General features: G+C 36.4%; 2 protein-coding genes and 1 long non-coding RNA gene across 3 annotated transcripts; 2 read left to right on the top strand and 1 right to left on the bottom strand.

Moving 5' to 3' along the window:
• The first annotated feature begins 2,396 nt into the window (after positions 1-2,396).
• LOC145205380 (uncharacterized) lies at positions 2,397-3,593 on the top strand. The gene is made up of 2 exons (XR_013853645.1): positions 2,397-2,975; positions 3,277-3,593. It is a non-coding gene; the product is annotated as an uncharacterized LOC145205380 (long non-coding RNA).
• A 1,927-nt stretch (positions 3,594-5,520) lies between these two features.
• LOC145204474 (uncharacterized) lies at positions 5,521-13,392 on the top strand. The gene is made up of 5 exons (XM_080077042.1): positions 5,521-5,979; positions 9,316-9,413; positions 9,636-9,707; positions 11,182-11,308; positions 12,374-13,392. Exons 1-5 carry the CDS (start codon positions 5,583-5,585, stop codon positions 12,424-12,426), a joined length of 747 nt encoding a protein of 248 aa, XP_079933168.1. The 5' UTR covers positions 5,521-5,582; the 3' UTR covers positions 12,427-13,392.
• LOC145204473 (voltage-gated potassium channel regulatory subunit KCNF1-like) lies at positions 12,439-18,683 on the bottom strand. The gene is made up of 10 exons (XM_080077041.1): positions 18,516-18,683; positions 16,585-16,673; positions 16,408-16,517; positions 16,060-16,194; positions 15,092-15,283; positions 14,711-14,896; positions 13,644-13,778; positions 13,440-13,572; positions 13,221-13,363; positions 12,439-12,678 (listed from the first exon to the last, which is right to left on the bottom strand). Exons 1-10 carry the CDS (start codon positions 18,608-18,610, stop codon positions 12,439-12,441), a joined length of 1,458 nt encoding a protein of 485 aa, XP_079933167.1. The 5' UTR covers positions 18,611-18,683.
• Positions 18,684-19,655: the final 972 nt, after the last annotated feature.

Genomic DNA, 19,655 nt, shown 5'->3' with positions numbered 1-19,655 from the left:
GTTGGTCCGATTCTCGGGTATGCGGCATACCCGAGTTTTTCGTCCGGTTATGCCACGCATACCCGGCAGCATATTTCCAAAATGTAATCTATTTCGCATATGGGGCTTTTTTAACCAATCACAGGGACGGATTTTTGCGGACTTTCGTTACGTCACGTAGGCCGTTGCGTAGTGGTTTACTTTGCGTATTTTCGATGTTGTAAGGTCGTCACTGCTTTTTCAAGTCAAAATAATATTTTATTTTGAAAATGTGGCGAAAATAGAAGCATTCAGTACATCAAAAGTGCAGGTAATGACCATTATATAATGAATTGCAATAAACTAGACGGATTATATTTTTCTCCTTGTAAAATTACTGATATTGTGCACACAGGCTACTTTCAGCGAAATATATGCAATTTTGTTTTAGATACCAGCGCATCGTGAAAACAACAGCGCGGATAAAGCAAGCAGCAAGATAGAAGTGTACATGTTTACTAAAATGCAATACTTGCATATAATGGCAACAATCAGGGCTGGTCTTTTATATTTGAAGCTACTTTTAAAAGGCTGTATGGCTAAAGAGACCTATAATCACCAACACTCACCATATTTTAAATGACATAAATATTTGGAATCAACATACTGCTTAAACTTCCAAAATGTTTACAGTAATCAGCAGTATAATCTTACACTGCAAAAAACAATAGCTCGCTATATGAAGCCAAAAAATAAAAAAGGCTAAATTTAAGCCAAAAATGGTTTGGAATGGTACCCAAACTGTGGGCCATGGCCCAGTACTAGGCCACCAAGAAATTTTCAATGGGCCACAGAGCCATTTGAAAATATTCTACTGTTTTGTTCTACTGTAGATATTATGCGCTTTGTTTTGAAAAACATAATGTTTGCAAAGAATTCCGAATCTTGTAGCCAAGTTTCAGGAGCATGTATCTCATTAAAAATAAATTGCTAGAAACCATTTCGCCTGTTTTTGAGTTATTTTTTTTTGTGTGCCCAAATTTACAGTATACGGTGAACCACGAATCACTATTAAATAGACACTTGGGCCACAGACCAAAAAAGTTGGGGAACCCCTGGCTTAGATCAATCAGTATCGGCTTGTAATGAGCCATGTTTCTACCTACTTTGTTTTTGGCAAGTACAGAACAATATCAAATCCTGATGTTCTGTAAACTGTAAAATATACTTGAAATGTGTAATCAGAAGCTTTTGTGGTCAATAGTTAGAAATAACAAAATGAAATACCGTCATTCTATTTTACATTTCGTTATAGTATGCTTGTATAAACATGTTGGAAGACTCACATTAATATCCTTGTCAAAAACTAGTGGTGTTTATATTGGTGTCAAAACTACTGATTGCCTTGACCTTGTTGTCATTAAAAAAAGCCTGAAAAACCTGTTCGTTCACTACCAATTTACCCAGTACACCAAATTTTTCATTTTCTGCAGTGTATCCATTAAATTGCACTGCTTTTGCGAGTCTTGTGGTTGCATATATGTAATTAATAAACTGGAAAATGGCAAGCATAATGATGACTTTAAAATAAGGCATAGTGTTTAACCATAAGCGAGCAGTCAATTTTAATTTGTTGTCTTTTCTTTCCACAAATATCCAAAACCATTTCATGTTTATTAAACAAACATTAATCACATTTTATCACCAACATACCAACAGGCATATAGACTCAGAAAAAAGTAAAACATAAATGCCAATGTTTTATTTTGCAACAATTTTGATTAAAACAGACACAAATAATGACATAAAATAGTAATGCATAACAAGATGGAAAGACAAATAACATTCATTGATTTACATGTAATTTTGTGACATTTAGAAGGCTGACACAGGATCTATTGGACTTCATGTAACTACTGTGTTTGAGTTTATGAAGCTTTAAAAAAACATGTCATACTGTGCAGTGTGTCTCTTAAGTTTTGACTTTTTTGATTTTATGGAATCACCAATTTTGAAAAATGCTAATAATTCTTGCATGTTATTTTATGCCCTTAATAAAATCATTTGGATTTTTTGTGATATCCTCACATAACATGTATTGTGGGAAGTATCAGCTGAAACTGAAATAAATGAAAAAAGTGCCACTTTGGATGCAAAATTTCCCACGAGACTTTTTGTGCTGTACAGGTGAATAGATTCAAGAAGATTTACCAATTTTGTTGATATTGGTTGTTTTATGCATCAATGTTAGTTGTATTTGTTTATATTGCATTTTTTCTTGTGGTTGTGTTGCATATGACAGTACACATATTCAACATGGTATATAGACCTTAATTAATGCAATAAATATTTTTATCACTAAAAAGTGTGAAATATCTTTCAAAAAAATTAAAAAAAGAGGGAAAGATTGTGCAACACCTTCAAAGGTAGTACCAAAAGCTTTCAAAATTCAGTATGTGCTAAAAGCGTCAAAATGCAGTAAATAAACGATGACGTCACTATTACGTCATGACTTTTCTGACCTTGGAGGACCATGGTCAAACTATTTATTCCAATTTTAGATGAATATACATCACAACCTTTTTATCTTTCGGGACTTAAGTAGGCTACATGTATATCTACTGGAAAATTTACCCGCTAAAACCTAATTTAAACTCTATTTCATGTTCATCAGTTCCATTTAAACATTATAAGTTAAGCGTAGTTATATTTTTATTCAAAATTTTGCAGAAATTGCAAAATCAAACACCGCAAAAGTATCCAAATTAATCATTTTATAAATCGGCCCCATAAGGCGCAATGCAAAATTCGCGCTAATTTCGCCCCATTTTCATCCCCACAACTTGTGTTTTCTGTGGCGTGCGACAACTTGTGTTTTCTATGGATTTTGGTTTGGACTGACGAAGCGGCGGTGAAAAGGATACCTGTGATTGGTTGAAAAAGTCCCATATGCGAAATAGATTACATTTTGGAAATATGCTACCCGGCATACCCGTGTTCGGCGCCTATGACCACAGGTATGTAAATTAAATGATTTATGCTCTATATTTGTAATAAACCTACTATATGTGTTATGTTTGTAAGGCATGGACTCCAACAATATGTTATTTGAGTACTGCAGGAAAAGAATTCTGATCAAAAATAGTATTATTTTTCACATCTTCATTATAATTTTTAACCAAGGTTTGTGTTTAATATGAGAGATGGAAACAAACCAGAAAAGTCAAGTTAAATGAAAGATTGCACTTGTGGATTAAACAAAAGTACTTATAAACTGATTTGTACATACTTTTGCATTTACGCTTTTATTATTTGTAGGAGACCTGCAGGCAACAACCAGCACATTGCGAAATTATAAGAAGCCACCTACTGATGCTAGGATTGCCTTTTATCTTTCCAAAATGAGAAAATGCTTGAGGCAATCGAAAGAGGTTACACAAGGGTTTTTTAAAGCAAATGAAATTCTTTAAAAGTATGAAGCATTCTGTTTAAATACACAAAAAAATCCGTTCAGTGTTTGTTCATCCCTGGTTTTACCATTTAAACATATTGCTCATGTGCACTGTGTGTTTGTACTTTTTTATTTTGTCTGCTTCAAAAGTGGCTTTAAGAAAGAAAATACAAATATTTTGTGACATTTGTTTTCCACTAGCAATGTTATTGTACTGCTACCTTATTTGAGCAAGGTTTGCCACCAGCAAATGCGAAGGGTAGGTTGGATAATGTCAATTGTAAACGAACGTAAATTGCATTTTTTGGTCGGTGTGTTCGAGTTCAGCAACATTAAAATCCCACCACCACCGTGATAACCCAAATGCAAGAAATTCGCTGTATTCCTTCTTCGAACAGCTAAACAACTGATTTGGAGTAGGACGCATTCAAGCGAAACATCGCATCGTTCGGATCCTGTGTATACCACCAAACGCAGCCACATTCGGAACGTAAATTCGGTCCGTTTACGCACGTCAGATTACGGACCGTTTTTCGCATGCGTTTACGCACGTTGACGGAATACGCAGTCTGTGTCCAGCCACCTTAACACAGCCGATTTTAATCGGGGACTTCCAGACGGATCGGGTGAGTTCGCATACAACCTCAAACAAAAACAGTAAATAATGTTCTTGTAGATAATGGAATTCCTTAGAATAATCACAAATTTAGCAAAATGATAGCAAAATACTTTGAATTTTGACTTTTACGCATATGACGTAAACGATCAAATTCGGGCCATGTTCAAGGGTCGATTTGGTCAACCTCCGCAGATGATATTGTTTAAAGATTAACAGATTCTGGTAGAGAATAAAATTCCCTATCCAGTGATATCAATCTCCGTTGGGAGAAATTTGGCAAAATGATGGCAAAATACTTTGAATTTTAAACGGTCAAAGTGGTTGTTAAAGGTTGATGTTTTTTTGGTTTTGTTTTTCACTGATTGTTGTTTTTTTGTGTATTTTTTTTGGTTTTTCTAATGTTAATTATTGTTATACTATGATTAATTTTTCAATTGATTTGTTTCTTTTCTATGTAAGTGTACACATTTTTGTAAAATTTGGCGCACTTTAAAAAAAATATGTTTAATCTATTTGGGTATTGTACCTACCACTTTTAAAACTATGTTGGTATGGTCTAGCTAAAATTCTGCCAGGATTCTGCCAGAATGACGGTGGTTTTAAGTTTTATTTTTGCGCCACCGTGGGTACTGGAAGCTTCCCGTTCACATTAATTTGTATGGTGATGTTTTTATGTATTATTTAATCAAATAGACTTTGGAAATTAATATGCCCAAAGATGGAAATGAGATAAGCTTAACGGAATATGTACAGTACCAAACCTAATTTAACAACAACATTCGAATTACTGTACAAACACGTCAAGCATTTATTACAATTACCAAATTGGCCTATTTCTCTGTGTAATTCACCTGCTAACATCAGCATAAAACAATTAACAGGCATTAATTCACATTTGCTTTTGCAAAACTTGATAGTGGAAGTTTTGTAACCTAAGTTAGAAGTGCAATCATAAGTTTTGACCCTGAACACTTAATCATCTGGCAATCGTATTGTGACATAATAATATTGCTTACATCAATTTAGTAAACTAAACGACTAACTGAAACATGCTCGTCAATAGAATAGTTGTGCGTCAATAAAATCAAATACGGTATTTGGAAGGTTCCCAAAATCTGGGACATTGGGGACTGTCCTGGCAAAACCAGGACGTATTTTTGAAATTTCCTTTATAAATGTGCTGGGCTGTTCTTGGACAGCCAGAAACTTTTGTGCAGGTTTTTACCCCAAGCTTGGTGTCAACTGTCAATAATCTTTGTCCTGTGTTATGTCATATCAATAGGCCTCTTGATTAAAAACACACTTTACTAGCTTTTATGTTTTTTTAGGTCCTGTTGTTTGTTTTTACCTAAATCGGTTCAATTTTATAAGGTAACAAAATAACATCTTTGTTTAAAGGCTTTTGTGTGTGTGGTTAACCAATAATAGAATAACAGATATATATAGATTAAAAAACATCTGGATAATATTTAATCCAGTAGGAATGTCATCCAGTAAGAAATTCTACAGAAAAATGTTTTTCAGATATACTTTTTTGAATGAATTTTGAGATTTATGTACTGTAGTATGAAACTGTTAATTCGGTTGAGAACGGGGTTTTGTTCCCAACATTGGGGTAGTTTGCTGCAGGAAAACAGATCAGCTTCAAGGAACACCTGTTATTTGAAATCTGATTGTCATTTCAAGTTTAAAACCTATTCCACCAGGCCTGCTTTTTGGGACAACTTTAAGAGAGAAACAAATACTTTCGAAATTTCAACACTTAAGCCGTATCCAGAATGGCGAAATGTCGCAGCTGGTCCTATATGGGAAGAAGGATATTATGAAAGGGTTTGGCAGCCCTACATAAAATCTAAGAAACTTGCAGTTCACATTGAACAACAAGATAAGGATTGGAAGAAATATGAAGAAAATTATGGGATGTCTCCATCAGATTACCTTGATAGTGCAGGTTAGCCCTTTCCAATGTTTAGTAGACCAACTTTAGACATCACAACATTTTCAAGTTGAAAACTTATGTTGGTTGTAATTAAAGTTTTTTCAGAGAAAGGCTCATCATATACACCAGGGGCGGGCAACTTCTCCAGTCGGCGGGCCTGATATTGGGAAAATGAAGTACTTGGCGGGCCGGATTCCTGAATCGATACATTAATCGCGAGTCGTGACCAAACAATCTAACTGATATAACATAAAATTATTCACCACAGCAAATTTAATGCATACACCACAGACTTGGATACTGCTGAAACACTAACTAGGGTACACATGTGGAAACAAACGAAACCGTGAAAGCAGGCCACACACAAGGTTGGCAGTTATGTCATAACAATAGACGTATGGTGCAATGGTAACAATGGCGGGAAAGTTTTTTTTCTATTGGGGAGCGTTACTGTCCATTCCAACTATGATTTGACATAGTAAGCAAGTAGTGGGAGATTGTGGCAGACTGTGGCCGCGGGCCACATTATCATGTAAGACCGGAAACTGTCTGCGGGCCGCTCAAAACCCCGTTGGGTCCGTATGTTGCCCGCCCTTGATATACACTGTCTTTGTATATTTCCCTGTATATTAAGTGGGTTTGTTTCACCTGTTTGGTCAACAGACAGTGGTTCAACTATATTTACGGGTCCCCTTTCCTGAAGGGGACACATATTGTTTTTGTCTATATTTTTCCGTCTAACGTGGATTTGTTCCCACATTTTGGTCAAGAAAGAATGTTTCAAACTTTTTCAAATTTACACACATTATAGATATTGGTCTAAAGATGGTCCATGTGAATTTTGACCCGTTTGATCCTTCGGTTCACCCACAGCCCCCCAAAACAGAATTTTTTTAAAATGGCTATACTTGCTAAAGCAGATGATTCTGGAGTTTAATACTTTTTTTATTGGTACATTGCAGCATATTTTAAAGTATTTTGTAACTTGAAGTTGTATGTATCCATTTTCAACCCTTTACCCCAAAATATTTGTTTGTTTGTTCATATGTTAATGAGGTCAGAAATACAAGACTTAACCTGCTGAAATTTTAAACGGCTGTGGATAGGGTGCTCCTTGTTGGCTGTTAAAAATTTCAGTGCAATCGACTCAGGAATTACTCTTACAGCCCCAAATATGTTTTTTACATGCTGTCTTTTGTCAAATTTGTGCTTGCTCAGTGCACAGCTGACGCAATGGGAGTGATTGACGATTGTGGCGCATGGAAAAAAATGTCTCTGCTTCACGCATGAACATAGTCCTCTCTTGACCATTTTCTCATTGGTTGGAATTAAGATGTTACGATGTTAGTTATGTTCCGCTGTAAACCTTAATGTAGGTCAACTTATTCGTGTTTCGAAACGCAGAGCGACAACGCAGCACAATTTGTTACACCTGTGTATCATGACTTCTCAAACTGAAAGCATTAATAAAACTGTTTCAGAACAGGTTTTGGAAATAAAAAGCCCAGCTAAGCAATCGTATTGTTGGTATGTAGAAACTTAACGGCGCCAGGGAACGTTATGTGCGGATTAAAAATCCTAATTCAACAAACAAAGGGCTATTAAGGAAAAAAATGTTGAAACTTTGTTTTAAAAGTTTAAATAGTTGGACTCATCCATTTTCCACCTCGTGAAAACAACGCGCAACTCCATGTGGAAAAAAGCCCAATTGGGCGTGAAAAGTGCAAACCTGCCCACTGAAAAGCGAATATCTCGGCCTCACGCACAACTGGACGTGCTATCAGGCAGTCTTTTTGCACTGTGCAATTAAGATATGTTTGTAGATCATTTAAAAACGTTAGTTATGCAATTGTTGTATCCCGCAGTTTTGCGTCTTATGGCGGTTAACGACAGGCCCCTCCTGTCTATTTATTAGAATATATGTACTGGTGGCCGTGACGTAAACAAAAACTCTTTTGCCAAGTATTTTTGATTTTCAAAGGTCTGGCTTATGGTTGAGGAACGTTTATGTTTATGAAGGCCAACCAACATTTTATGGACACTTGAGTGGCCGCATAGATTGTTTCAGATTCTTAGGAGATTGATTTGGAAACCATTTCATTATCATAAGGAACAAATTGAACTCCCAGTCCAAGATAAATTCAATGCTAAGGGCAATTAAACAAAATCTTAAGCTGCTGAAAGTAATTTTCAGTTTTACTACTAGAGGTTTTAGGATTCATTTCACATAAATATATTTTGCTTTGTGACATCACAGGCAAAACTTAGATATAAATTATGCACAAACAATTGCTTTCATTCTTACTTGCGATGAAATGAAAAAGCCTTGAACACGCAAGTAAGATTGTAAAGACGTAACCTCTAGCCTAGAAGGTCAACTAATATAGTGCCTTCAACCACTAAAAAGACTTTGGTTTGGAAAGAGCTGGCCTAGAGTGTTTTAGGGCGCATTTGGCATGTGGCCCGCGGCTTCAAGGCTGTTCAAAAAGTGGCCCTGGACAAAGTTTGAGTTGGAGACCCCTGGCCTATTGTGTGCAAACATTGCGAAAAGCAGAGACCACAAGCGTCACAATATAGATTATGACGTCATCAAAGCTAAGACTGTCAAGTTGTGTATCAAGTTAGAAATTAATTTAGGCTTTTTAAGCACCAGTAGATAGTATATATTTATATATATATCTAACTTATATGTATAATATACGTTATATATATAATATAGTATTTCTTTACTTCAGTAATTTTAAAACGCAAGCAAGTAGGCAATAAGCGTCCGCTGATGAAATAAAAATCTGTAATGCGGCAGTCATAGCGAAAAGGTTTTGCACCCCTGGGCTATATCCATCAAGGGTTGCGTAGAAATTTCTGTTTTAAAATGGGGTCGCAAAGCAAGAAAGTTTGAGTAGCCCTGATATAAAGGAATGCCAAGTGGCATAAAGGTGCACATAAAGTTTCACCAAGTGATATTAATGTGTACCATACAATGTAAAGGTGCACCAAGCGATATAAAGGTGCACCAAGCGATATAAATGTGCACCAAGCAATGTTAAGGTGCACCAAGCGATATAAGGATCCACCAAGTGATATAAATGTGCACCAAGCGATGTTAATATGCACCAAGCGATCCTATATATTTTGGATGCACACCTCATGATGATAGCTTTTCGAAATCGATCCTTCCAAATTTTGACTTGGGACACAGAGTTAAAAAGTTTAAGGCTCAACTTTTAGTAGTACTCAACGCTGCGTCTGTCTTTTAAGATTAGTGACCACTCCATCAGACTATTTGAGGTCCCCAGCCCTGGTTTTAACCAATGGTGCATACAACCAACTGAACATTACTTTTTGTAGATTACAAGGAGTTGTATCAAAATAACCTGGTTTGGGCAAATTACTTTAGAAATAAAAGAGGTGGAATACAAAAGCAGAAAACAAGAAAAAATTGTATGGTGAGTACCAAATCAGTTCATTTTGTTTCAGGCATGTAAATGACTATTTTAAACATTTTCTTGGATCACTAAAATATAGTTACTGTAAGTTCTTGGTTTCTAGTGCCCTTGACAATTGTCACTAACCTGTATTAAAAATAACCATAAGAAACTAGCAGAGTTGAGAAAAAGACATGTATATTCTAGTTTGGAGATAATTTTAACAAAAAAAATATTGTTTAGAGAAGTGGTGTAGTTTCCACTGGATCGCCATGTCCAATCTGTCGAGATGAAAAGTTGTTGCTGTCATATCATGTAAGTATCATAGGAGCTGAACAGTATTGTCTCACAACAAATCAGTCATTTACATTTATTGGAATTGTGAAATACCTAGGTCCATAAGGGTTGTTTTTCTGGGTGAGTATGTGTTGCAAATTTTTTTTTAATTATTTGGCTTATGACATATGGTTTTATCAAAAGGAAATTTCCCCAGATTGATGATAGTTTTTTGGTTTGTTTTGTTCCACTTGTAACTGGTAGGGTTGGTTGATAATACTGTATTGCTGCTGATACCAAGTGCCGTAATTGTACTTTCTAACATTTTGGGCGTATTGGACCAAATACCAATACCCTTTTGTATACAGGCAATGCATGATTTAGTCTGTCTTTCTGCCACGTTGTTTTGCAAAAAGTCACTTAACACACTTTTTTTCTAGTTAGTATGTTTGTTGTTTGTCTTTGAGAAAATATGAAATAACCGAAAGAATGATTTGCGAATTAGCAGTTTTAATGATGATTTAGTTTTGCCTCATACCCGAGAATCGGACCAATGCTAGTTATGCGTTTTGGAAATTATTCTGACCAATATGAACCAAAAAAAATCAGTTTGGCCGCACATGACAAGAGGTCACTTGAAGGTCAACTTGTAGGTATTACAAACACAGTTCAGAACAATGTTTGGTCACAATGTAGCTTCTTTATTTTTGACAAATAAATCCGAGAATCAATACTTGGGTCATGCATAAATTGGGCTAAATGCTATTGTTGAACAATAAGGACTGTGTGCTATCGAAAACCGTGTTAAAAGGTCATTAAGCGGTCATTTAAATCCTGCACCATAAGAAGTTACTACAGGTCAATGGTATTAATTTTGCCAAACAAAGTTAAGTAAAAAACAGTTGGTTAATATTCCTTCGGAGTAAATGGCTTCCTAGTTTATAGTGTCTGTAATACAACTGTTAAAGGTTTGTAGGAAAACTTGTGTTTAAAAACTGACTTTGGACAGCAATATCGATGTCAAAGCAAGAGATTAAATTGAAAGTATTTTTCCGTACTGCTTTTGTAACATGGCAATAATGATGCAAAAAGAATACCAACAAGCCCTTGTTTAGTTTAGGTTAATGCTTTCTAATAATTTGTCCACTGAAAAATTACTGAAGACAGGGGTGTGAAACGGGCCACATGCACCCCTTAAGAGTTTTTGTGCAGCCCGTGAAGTAACTTTTAGAATTTATGTGTTTTACTCAGGCCGAATACCCCGTCAGACCAGTGAGTTTTGATATAATTATTCTCTGTTAGTGGTATATATGCAACGTTTTAATGGGACGATCGAAATAGCCCATCTTTAGAATCAGCAATTGTGATTGTTGCATCATTGTATGGCATTGTGCTGGGTTTGAACTGCTGGGTCAAAATATACATTGCACCGCTTAAGTTATCTATCTGTATTATATTTAAACATAGCTCTGTAACAATAATATTACAATTCTCACACCTTCCTTTTTTTTAGAACATAGCCTTACTGAAACAGTTTATTGATGAACAAACAGGAAATGTTCACAGTGAATTAAGAACTGGAATTTGTCAAATCAAAAATAAGCGGCTACATGAGTGCTTTGAAATAGCCATGCAGTATGGTAAGTTAAGTTGTTTAGCTTCTGTGTATCATTGAGTACAATACGCCTTTTCATATTTGTCACAAATCAGAGTTGGCTAATACATCGATCACTGAGCCCAATATGTGGTATGATACCCAAATACAGATGAATCCAGTTAAATGCATAACCAATTTGCCAAGCTTTTTATGCAAGAAGCCAGAGTCGGTATATTTCGAGCATGTGCAAAGCAAAATTTCTTTTGTTTTTAAACAATGCATGGGGAAAACCCATTTTGCGCTACTCGCTTCAGTGATATTCGTTAAGTCTGCTCCTCCAGAGCAAGTCTGGACAAGACTTATGGCGCAGCAATAGTAATTTTCACGTTTTTATGTGTTCTGGATGTTAATTGGCAGTTGGGGATAATATTGTTACATGGAGTGTTTCATTTTCATGCGCGGGAAATATACTTGCCACGGCCACCCATGTGCGCTAATTTTGTGTCGAAACTGCAATGCCGGTTAGATACTTTGCAAAAATGACTCCGACGTGACTTTCATAGGTGTTACGTCAAAGTTAAGCAAGATTGCATAACCGCGAAATGCAATCTACGCTTAAACGCGTATCGTAGTGTGGCTTGATCACGTGAGGAACCACTTGAGCAAATTTTGCCACCCCACAAAAGAAAATTTATGCTAAAAAATCGACGCCTATGTCTATCAACTCAGCATTTTTTCAAACAAATGGTAATGGTTGTGTTTACAATCTCTATGCAATTAAACGCATCATGCGATTAAATTGATTTATCTGTACTAATTGAATCAATTTGATTAAAAAGTTACTACTTACAGAAGAAAACTACTTACAGAAGAAAACTGATGTAAGACATAAACTAATCATACTGCAGCTATTGGATTATTTGAGACAATTCACAAAGTTGCTCATTGCAAAAACAAGCTACTTCTAAAAAGTGTTGTATGTTGTACATCCATACTTAATCCTTTTCTGTGCTTTGTCAAAATTCACACAAACCTGCCACATGTTCAAGAATGGCAATGATTCGCTTTTGAAAATTTGCAGACATTAATTTAGGTTTTTTGTTGTTAGGTTATCTACCAAGAAATGTTCATTTTGTCCAATTTACGTCTTCGTGTGTTTGATGCTGATCCTCTCTACTCAGTGCAAAATACGCAGTGACATTGGTCGTGATGTCCAGCATCTCTGTCAGGGAAAAGTTCTGATACAGACACAATTGAACTTGCAAGTCGTGTTACAGAGCTGGTGCTTATTCTGATGGGGTTTGTTTTTGGATGACGAACCGATTGTTTACATTTGATCTTCAGATTTATTGAATTTTGGCCTGTTATGCCAGCTCCTGTATTGTCCATATTGTTGGGAAACCCTTCCAATTTCTGCAAATCAAAACGTATGGAAAGCTGGTTGTGTTTTTGTACAAATGATTTATTATTTAATCTTTCTCGTCAAAAACCATACAACCAAAAAAACGCTCGCGTCCACGCATCACGCAAGCGATGGTAGCTCTCATTTGGTGTACATTGGGTTCATGTACTTGCGCAAACCGGTAAACATTACAAAACAATTCATCGTTACATCTATCCTACACATTTAATTTTTTTTTCGACTCAAAATTTACTTACAACTGACTGTTCGTGGCCCTAATGGATAACGTCCGGTGTGAAACAAACGACTTCCCATAATCCGGATAAATTTGTGGCTCCAATGGAGTCGAAGTTTACCGAAGCGCTTTATTTTTATAGAAAGCACTCCATAGAATTATTTTAACAAGTGACATGATTCTATGTTAGGAATAAGCAAACAGCATGATTTTTACCAAAAAAAGGTTTATTCGAATCAAATTTTCAAACTCATAAACCTATACGTGCGCATTGCGGGCTGAGTCCACGCATTTTTAACTACGAATAAAGCTGCTTACCATAATTTTTAGAGATCGCTTGAAAGCCATTTCGATATCTTTCTTTGTTCGATAGCAGTTCGAAAAGTTTGTAATTATGGGATGAATAGGTATTGCGATTGCCAGAAGCCCGAGTAAAAAGGACATTGATGCCACTATTTTACCTGAAATAAATGTTTTTTTTAAACCTGTATGTCCTGTAGTTTATATTCTAAAAAACGGTTTGTTTTGTATTTTTACCTGTGACTGTTTTCGGTGCAATATCACCATAACCCACCGTAGTAATTGTAACAGCGGAAAACCACAGAGCTTCGTACAAATTTGAAAAAAGCTCTTCTCCCTCTAATATGTAAAGTGACGTTGCCAATATTATCTATACACCAGTTCAAACGTATAGTCGGGTTAGACCTACTTGCATGTATAATTTATGCAGTTAGTACTCACAATGCCTATAAAAAGGTAAATGGAGAGCATCACCAGTTCGTTTGAACTTTGGTACAGTGTAACGCAGAGTAACTTCAGACCCTCTGAATGCCTTCCCAATCGGAAGATGCGGACTATCCGGAGGATTCTCAACAACTAAAAATAAACGTTCCAGATTGTTTATCACTTGAAATTTAGTTCTTAGTATAAAACGTCTTTACTAAATTATTTTAAAGATGTAAAAAGAAAATCGTACCCAAACACGACACAAACGTAAAACTGGCGTTGGAAAATGCAAGTTTTCACATCCAGAAAAACCCCTTTCTCCACCAAATAGAATGGGAAACATCTTATTTATAGTAATGCAAAATCTTAGTTAAACAGTTTTTTAACATAATTATTTATGGCAAATGTGCAATTTTATAGAGCAGTGGTTCTCTCAAAAAATTTCCTTCGACGGCACACTTCGCAGGTAAACATAACAAAACTTATTCAAAGAATTTTTAGTTTTAACTTTATTGTGGTAGGGTAAGAATGCTTTGCATTACCAATAACAAAAACATGAGCTTGAAAACGTTGTCATGCACGTCCTAAACACCAAGGAATGTTTGTGCTTTAAAATAAAGAATATTTCGCCGCACACTTGGAAATCTCTCAAGGCACGCCAAGGTGCCGCGGCACACAGTTTGAGAATCACTGTTATAGACCCATACAGCGCCCTCTAACCTAGCTGCTATGCTTCTCAGGTACGAGCGGCTGTGTTCTACTTGAAACTTGAAACGGAAGCGATAGTATGAACAGGAGAAAGTGTGTGCAATGATAGACAAATACTTTATGTTTGTGCAGAACATTCTATAATATCAAAATGACTAAACTTATTGTGATTAGTTAAAATCCATTTCCCGTCGTTCTATGAAATGCTTTTGCACAAGAAAATGCAAACGTCAATGTAAAAATTGCTCACAATAATATGATTGCCGCTACACCTGTATAAATGTGAATCCTGTATTTCTTAATTTTTTGCAGTAGTAGACCGATGATCGATCGACTTAATTCAATATTGTGTTTTATTTTTGTAATCTAAATACCTGTGTCATATGAATCCACGTTTCAATTGTACTTCCCGTTTCGGCGGAATGACTGAATGTTTCAACAAAGAAGGGTATTATAGTGAGTACGTCGATTATGTTCAAGAATTGCCTTAAAAACTTAAATTTTTCCAGTGAAACGGTGAATCGCACTATATATTCAAATGTGAACCATGCCATGCAGACCTGTCGGAAAAATAAAGCGGGTAGATATATAAGCTATAGTCATCGAAACAACAAGACCAGTAAACCGGTGAAGGGTTTTAGCTTCACTACAATTAACATTGTAATTTTTAATTGTTAATATATAGCAGCAAAATGTTTTTCATGTTCGGTTTATTTTAGATATTTTTTTGCATTTGAACTGTTCATTTAGCCTACCATTTCAACATCTGAAAGTATCTGAATTTCGTGCTCTTCCCCGTTTTCGTTAACAGTGTAGTATCCATCGACTGTCCCAAGAACAAATACCGCTAATGAAATCAATATGAATGTAATCGACGTCAACATCCAAATTTTTGCGAAGGTGGACGAAGATGGGTCTTCGGCCACACTCCAAAGTCTAAGTCGCATCTGCGTAGCCAAAGTAATGTAATTTAACATTTGCACGCAAAAAAACGTTCTTTGCCAATTACAAAAAAAAACTGCAAAATTTTGTCGACGTTGCTGTAAGTTATCCCAAAATGCGATGAATTTGTATACCGCGTTACTCGATGCTGATTTTTGAGGTAGCCTATTATAAAAATACTGTAAGCCGCCCTTTAGTATTTCGCATGCTGATATGATGTTTTAAAATAAATGTAATGTATCTATCATTTGATCAAGTTATGGTCAACATCAATAGTTAATTTCCAAGATGGTATTAAGCATAAGCAAATTGGATCAAATGACCTAACGCTATCAAATACAGGCAGACTTCAAAAGACTTCACTTTTTCAATTAATTGTTTGCATGTTAAACATACAACGAAACAAATGCTTGCTATGCTTATTAAGTTATCTTGACAATGATTTCAATATATCGTTTGTCTACTTGAACCACAAACAGCGGCAGCTAGGCGAGCAAATTAAAAAAAAACGTTTGAAACTTTTATTTCTACAGCTGATGTGTATGACAAGGCAATGTAAATTAAAAAGTCTTGTTTTTTGACATAGAGAAATTTAAAAAAAAAAAACGTAATTAAATGGGCTATTTTCCAACAAGGGCAAAAAACATGTGCCTATGTTGTACAGCTTACAGGCACATTGCTCACTTCATGTATTCACAAATTCTTACTTGTATAGAAAATTTATTGTCACTCCAAGTTTTTTAAAGAAATAAATAACTTTGGTCAGCAATGCTATTCTTACCGTGTACATGTTTTTGGTGAAATCTTCCCAAGACTGAATTTTGGTTAAAAGTCTGATCTTTTGCTGCTTCAGCGCATAATGGGTCATTTTTTCCGTCATGTTTTTTTCATTCTTTTTTATTATCGCCAAAGCCATCTGCAGTAAAAGTTACTAAGTAACAACAAAATGTTGGCGAGGTTGCAATCAATAAGAATAAAAGATACAGTAGTTCCAATCGCTACAGGCCTACAGCAGTCGGAAGTGCAACTACAAAAGAACATTTAAACTAACTATAAAACGTCATTTCGAACAGAAATATATTACCCTCAATGTTAGTCAAAACAAATTCGTATTATAAATTTTAATCACTTCAAGTCTTTCGCAGCAACATGCGTCCAGTAACGATTCATCAATGAACCAAAACATCATTTCTTCCTGGAGTTGTATGGGGCAGATTGATTTGGGTGCGTGAACTTGACCTGAAAACATTTTCCTGTGTTTTGTCTTGATTGGTTGTTAAAGCAGTACAACACCTAAATACATTACCTCCACGATAAGCAGCTAATATACATTCAAACGTCTCCGGGTTCCGATCGAAATACACATTAGACTGCTGGTTGGAAATCACTTTTGACCTGCGCTCATTTCACACACAAAAAGTGAACAGATGCAGATATAAATTGTGGTGAACATAATCCATAGAAGTCAAGTGTTTTTATGGTATGTCGAACAACATTGCCTTGGCGATTGTATGACGCTAAAATCGTAGGCGTTTTTCTTATTTTATTGAGACTGTTACATCTTATTTGCCAGTAATTGCCGATTTCTATAGATTCCCGCATTTCCTTAGTACAACCTGTGTTGTAACCTAGTGCGTTGTGTGACGTAACAATCGACTGCCAGTTTTGTGTGATAACGCAACGTGGTTTGGTTCTTTTCGTTGCTGACTTCCGTGGAGCACGGTGCTGCGTCGGTTGTTGTAGAAAAGCTGTATTTTGTCGTGTTGACGATTATTGGTGAGTCACTTTGTATATATGTGTTTAATGACTCAATATTGTGAATTACCATAATGAATGCTAACCGCTGTGAACTTGACCTAAACTGCAATGACCTAAAATGTCATTTCCCTTTTTTAATAGTCGTACTGTACGTGTAGTTGGGTTTATTTAAGTTGTATTTGTTTACGCAGCGTTCTTGTACGATATTCACGTGAAGCGTGACCTTTCCACACTGTCGCTCTACATCAGTGGTTCTTAACCTTTTTTCCTTGCTGCACCCCTTTCAAATCACCAACCAATTTTCGCACCCCCTTTCGAATCACCAACCAATTTTCGCTCCCCCTTCTGTAATTGCTTAAATAGAATAGACCTAACCAACCTTAATGTTTCAGCACCCCCGCACCCCCTAGGAACAGTTCTCGCACCCCTTGGGGGTGCGTGCACCCCTGGTTAAGAACCCCTGCTCTACATAGCTTGGTAAGCATTGTGTATGACGTCATAATGTCATATTGTGGTCTCATGCTTTATTGTGTATTTAGGTGTGTGACAGTGATTTCTGGGATTGCCCATGTTATATATTTTCTTCCGGTTACCATAACAGTTGGTAAGCTTTGAGTTATATTTCTACATTTAAAGCGCAATGTTAATGTCATGCTTTATGTAGAAACCGTTTCCTATTCGTTTCCGATCGTTTCCATCGTCTGCTACCGCCCTCTTTGTTCTTCATTGAAAGTGTTTGAATATAAGATCTACAAAACACCCTATCTGTGTGGACTGCGTGTTGGAGACCTTTAGGAATCGCGTTTCAATCCCCCCTCGTGTGACGTTCCGCGCTGTAACCGGGGCGCGTTCACGGGACGTTACAGAGACCTTGTTTAGACTTATGCTAATCAGTATTTACCAAATAACATTAGAATTTTGCAATGTTGTAATGTAAAACCACCAGCGCCATGTTTGAAAACTATTGAAACCCATAGAGTATGAACGTTCATTGTAACACGTTGCGAATAAAATATCAAACGTCGACCTAATTTCAGAAATGCTTCACCAACCGCACACAAAAACCTTGTGGGCGCAATACGCCTGGTGTTTGGTTTATCCCAACTAACATATCAGCAGCTGGGATGGAACTTGGCCGAATGACCTAGCGCGCCTGACCCACATACAGACAAAAAATAGACTGTTCGGGATTCTTTCCCGGGAGTGTCCTGGGTTCAAACCCCGCGAAAAAAACACATATAGGCAGCTAGGTCGTTAATTTAAATGATACCCTTGATTTTCAAAAATGTATTTTTTTGCTAAAATCTGAAGAAATTAACAACATGCGATTAGTCAGGTTTGTAGAGCTCTTCTGGCCTTTAGTCGCCTGGTAAATACGGCTTTAAATGTCCCCAGAATGCTGGAAGGTGTAGTGCTTTAATTGGGCAATGTACATGCAACAAAGCAAACATGCATGTTGAACAAAATATAGTAGCTTACCGTTTCCTGTACATTATTGCCAGTCTGCTCGTCGGTAGGCGACTGAGATGATCATCACTTAGTCGAAAAACTTTACCTCCAATGTTGATTTCCATTGCTGCATTCGCTTGTTCTGGTAGAAGTCAAAGGGAAAGCTTGTGCTGTGTCTGCCACTAACAATATTTTTGGAAATGATCCACATACTATTCGTGTTTAGCGCCACCCTTAAGATTATATTGGTAGTTCTTTGTTTACCCAATTAAAACAAAAATCAATTTTGGCCACTTAATTGGATTGCTTTAATTAGCTGAAGGCAATTTGTGTCTTAAAGGACATCTCCCGTACTTAGTTGTAGTGTAGTATAAGTAATAAAAGTTAAACGAGATAAAATAAATGGTCAAACAAAACATTGCAATCAACGGTTCCCAAACTTGCTCCGCGGTCCGTTAGCGCATTTTAAAAATAACTATCACGTTTTTCACTTTATTTTGTAGCCGATTTATTTTCCCTATAAACTGTCTCGTAACAAATGATTTGCTGAACCAAGTTTGGCATATTTTTATAAAATCTGAACTTTCGATAAGCTAACTATAACCCTTCCACAGGTAGAATTTGAACTAGAACGGTTATTGGACATCTATGGCTCGGTGTCATTTACGCTTTGTTAATGAAACTCGACCTATAAGCTACTTGGTGTTGGATACCTACGTACATCACAATTAACACAAACCGTCATTTTAACTCCTTTAATATCATTTTTTGGGGTATACTGTTTGGTGTTGTCACTAATGCCTCATATGAGGCATATGTAGCCTGGATAAAATAAGGTCCTACCGTATTGTCCCAACGTTCAGCCAATTAGGAAATATACACACTGCGATACCAAACAACGCTTTAGGTGTTATATGGGAGGCTGTAGAAAAATTGGGTTAAGGCAGTGGTTCCCAACCAGGGCCCATGGCCCCCCAGGGGGGCCACGAGCTGTGTTCCGGGGGGCCACGGGCGTAGATTCACAAGAAACACCCACTAAAAGTCATTTTCACTTTAATTTTATTCCCGAAATTAATCGAATATTTCACATACTATTTGTTTATAGTGAGGTTTATCCCGCTCATTTACTCTATTAGACCTGTTTAAAGCCAAAATTAATACTGCATTCCA

The sequence above is a fragment of the Phallusia mammillata genome, chromosome 8 (assembly GCF_965637545.1).
Source record: "Phallusia mammillata chromosome 8, kaPhaMamm4.hap1.1, whole genome shotgun sequence".
Taxonomy (NCBI): Eukaryota; Metazoa; Chordata; class Ascidiacea; order Phlebobranchia; family Ascidiidae; genus Phallusia; species Phallusia mammillata.
The sequence above is the reverse complement of the archived record's forward strand: the minus strand, read 5'-3'. Positions and strand labels throughout refer to the sequence as shown.